The 1,151-nt window shown below is 51.3% G+C and overlaps 1 protein-coding gene across 1 annotated transcript in view; it reads left to right on the top strand.

Moving 5' to 3' along the window:
• The window catches only part of LOC104404203 (serine/threonine-protein phosphatase 2A 65 kDa regulatory subunit A alpha isoform-like), a gene marked incomplete at both ends in the record, with an annotated part of 2,046 nt that overhangs the window by 378 nt on the left and 517 nt on the right, over positions 1 to 1,151 (top strand). Inside the window, one exon of the mRNA XM_010012578.1 lies at positions 1,053 to 1,113. Coding sequence (XP_010010880.1) covers positions 1,053 to 1,113 — 61 coding nt within the window. The remainder of the gene's footprint in view (positions 1 to 1,052; positions 1,114 to 1,151) is intronic.

The following is a 1,151-nucleotide window of genomic DNA, read 5'->3' as shown; positions in this document are numbered from 1 at the left end:
TTGGTGTGGTCTCTCTGGGCCCCGCGGGCAGGGCCATCATCGAGTACATGCCCCTGCTGGCGGGGCAGCTGGTACGGACCGGGCTGTACTGGGCTGTACTGGGCTATACTGGGCTATACTGGGGTATAATGGGGTATACTGGTCTATACTGGGTTATACTGGTGTGACTGGGACACACGGGCAGGGCCATCATCGAGTACATGCCCCTGCTGGCGGGGCAGCTGGTACGGCCCAGACTGTACTGGTCTATATTGGTCTATATTGGTCTATACTGGTCTATACTGGGTTATACTGGTGTGACTGGGACACACGGGCAGGGCCATCATCGAGTACATGCCCCTGCTGGCGGGGCAGCTGGTACGGCCCAGACTGTACTGGTCTATATTGGTCTATACTGGTCTATACTGGGCTATACTGGGGTATACTGAGGTATAATGGGTTATACTGGGTTATACAGGTTTATAGTGGGGTATACTGGGTTATACTGGTCTATACTGGGGTATACTGGGTTATACTGGTCTATAATGGGGTATACTGGGTTATACTGGGGTATACTGGGTTATACTGAGGTATACTGGGATATACTGGGGTATAATGGGTTATACTGGGTTATACTGGTTACACTGGTGTGACTGGGACACACGGGCAGGGCCATCATCGAGTACATGCCCCTGCTGGCGGGGCAGCTGGTACGGACCAGACTGTACTGGTCTATATTGGTCTATATTGGTCTATACTGGTCTATACTGGGGTATACTGGGTTATACTGGTTACACTGGTGTGACTGGGACACACGGGCAGGGCCATCATCGAGTACATGCCCCTGCTTGCCGGGCAGCTGGTGGGTTAAACTGGTCCGAACTGGTTATACTGGTCTATACTGGGTTATACTGGTCTATACTGGATTATAGTGGGTTATAGTGGGTTATAATGGGTTATACTGGTCTGTACTGGTTTATACTGGCATATACTGGTTATACTGGTGTGGAACTGGTTATAGTGGTTATACTGGTTCTTACTGGTTCTTACTGGTTCTCACTGGTGTCTCACAGGGGGTGGAGTTCTTTGATGAGAAACTCAACTCGCTTTGCATGGCCTGGCTGGTGGATCACGGTGAGCCGGGAGGGGTTGGGATGGGCTGGGATGGGGTT

This window comes from Nestor notabilis, unplaced genomic scaffold (genome assembly GCF_000696875.1).
Source record: "Nestor notabilis isolate BGI_N333 unplaced genomic scaffold, ASM69687v1 scaffold14134, whole genome shotgun sequence".
NCBI lineage: Eukaryota > Metazoa > Chordata > Aves > Psittaciformes > Psittacidae > Nestor > Nestor notabilis.
The sequence above is the reverse complement of the archived record's forward strand: the minus strand, read 5'-3'. Positions and strand labels throughout refer to the sequence as shown.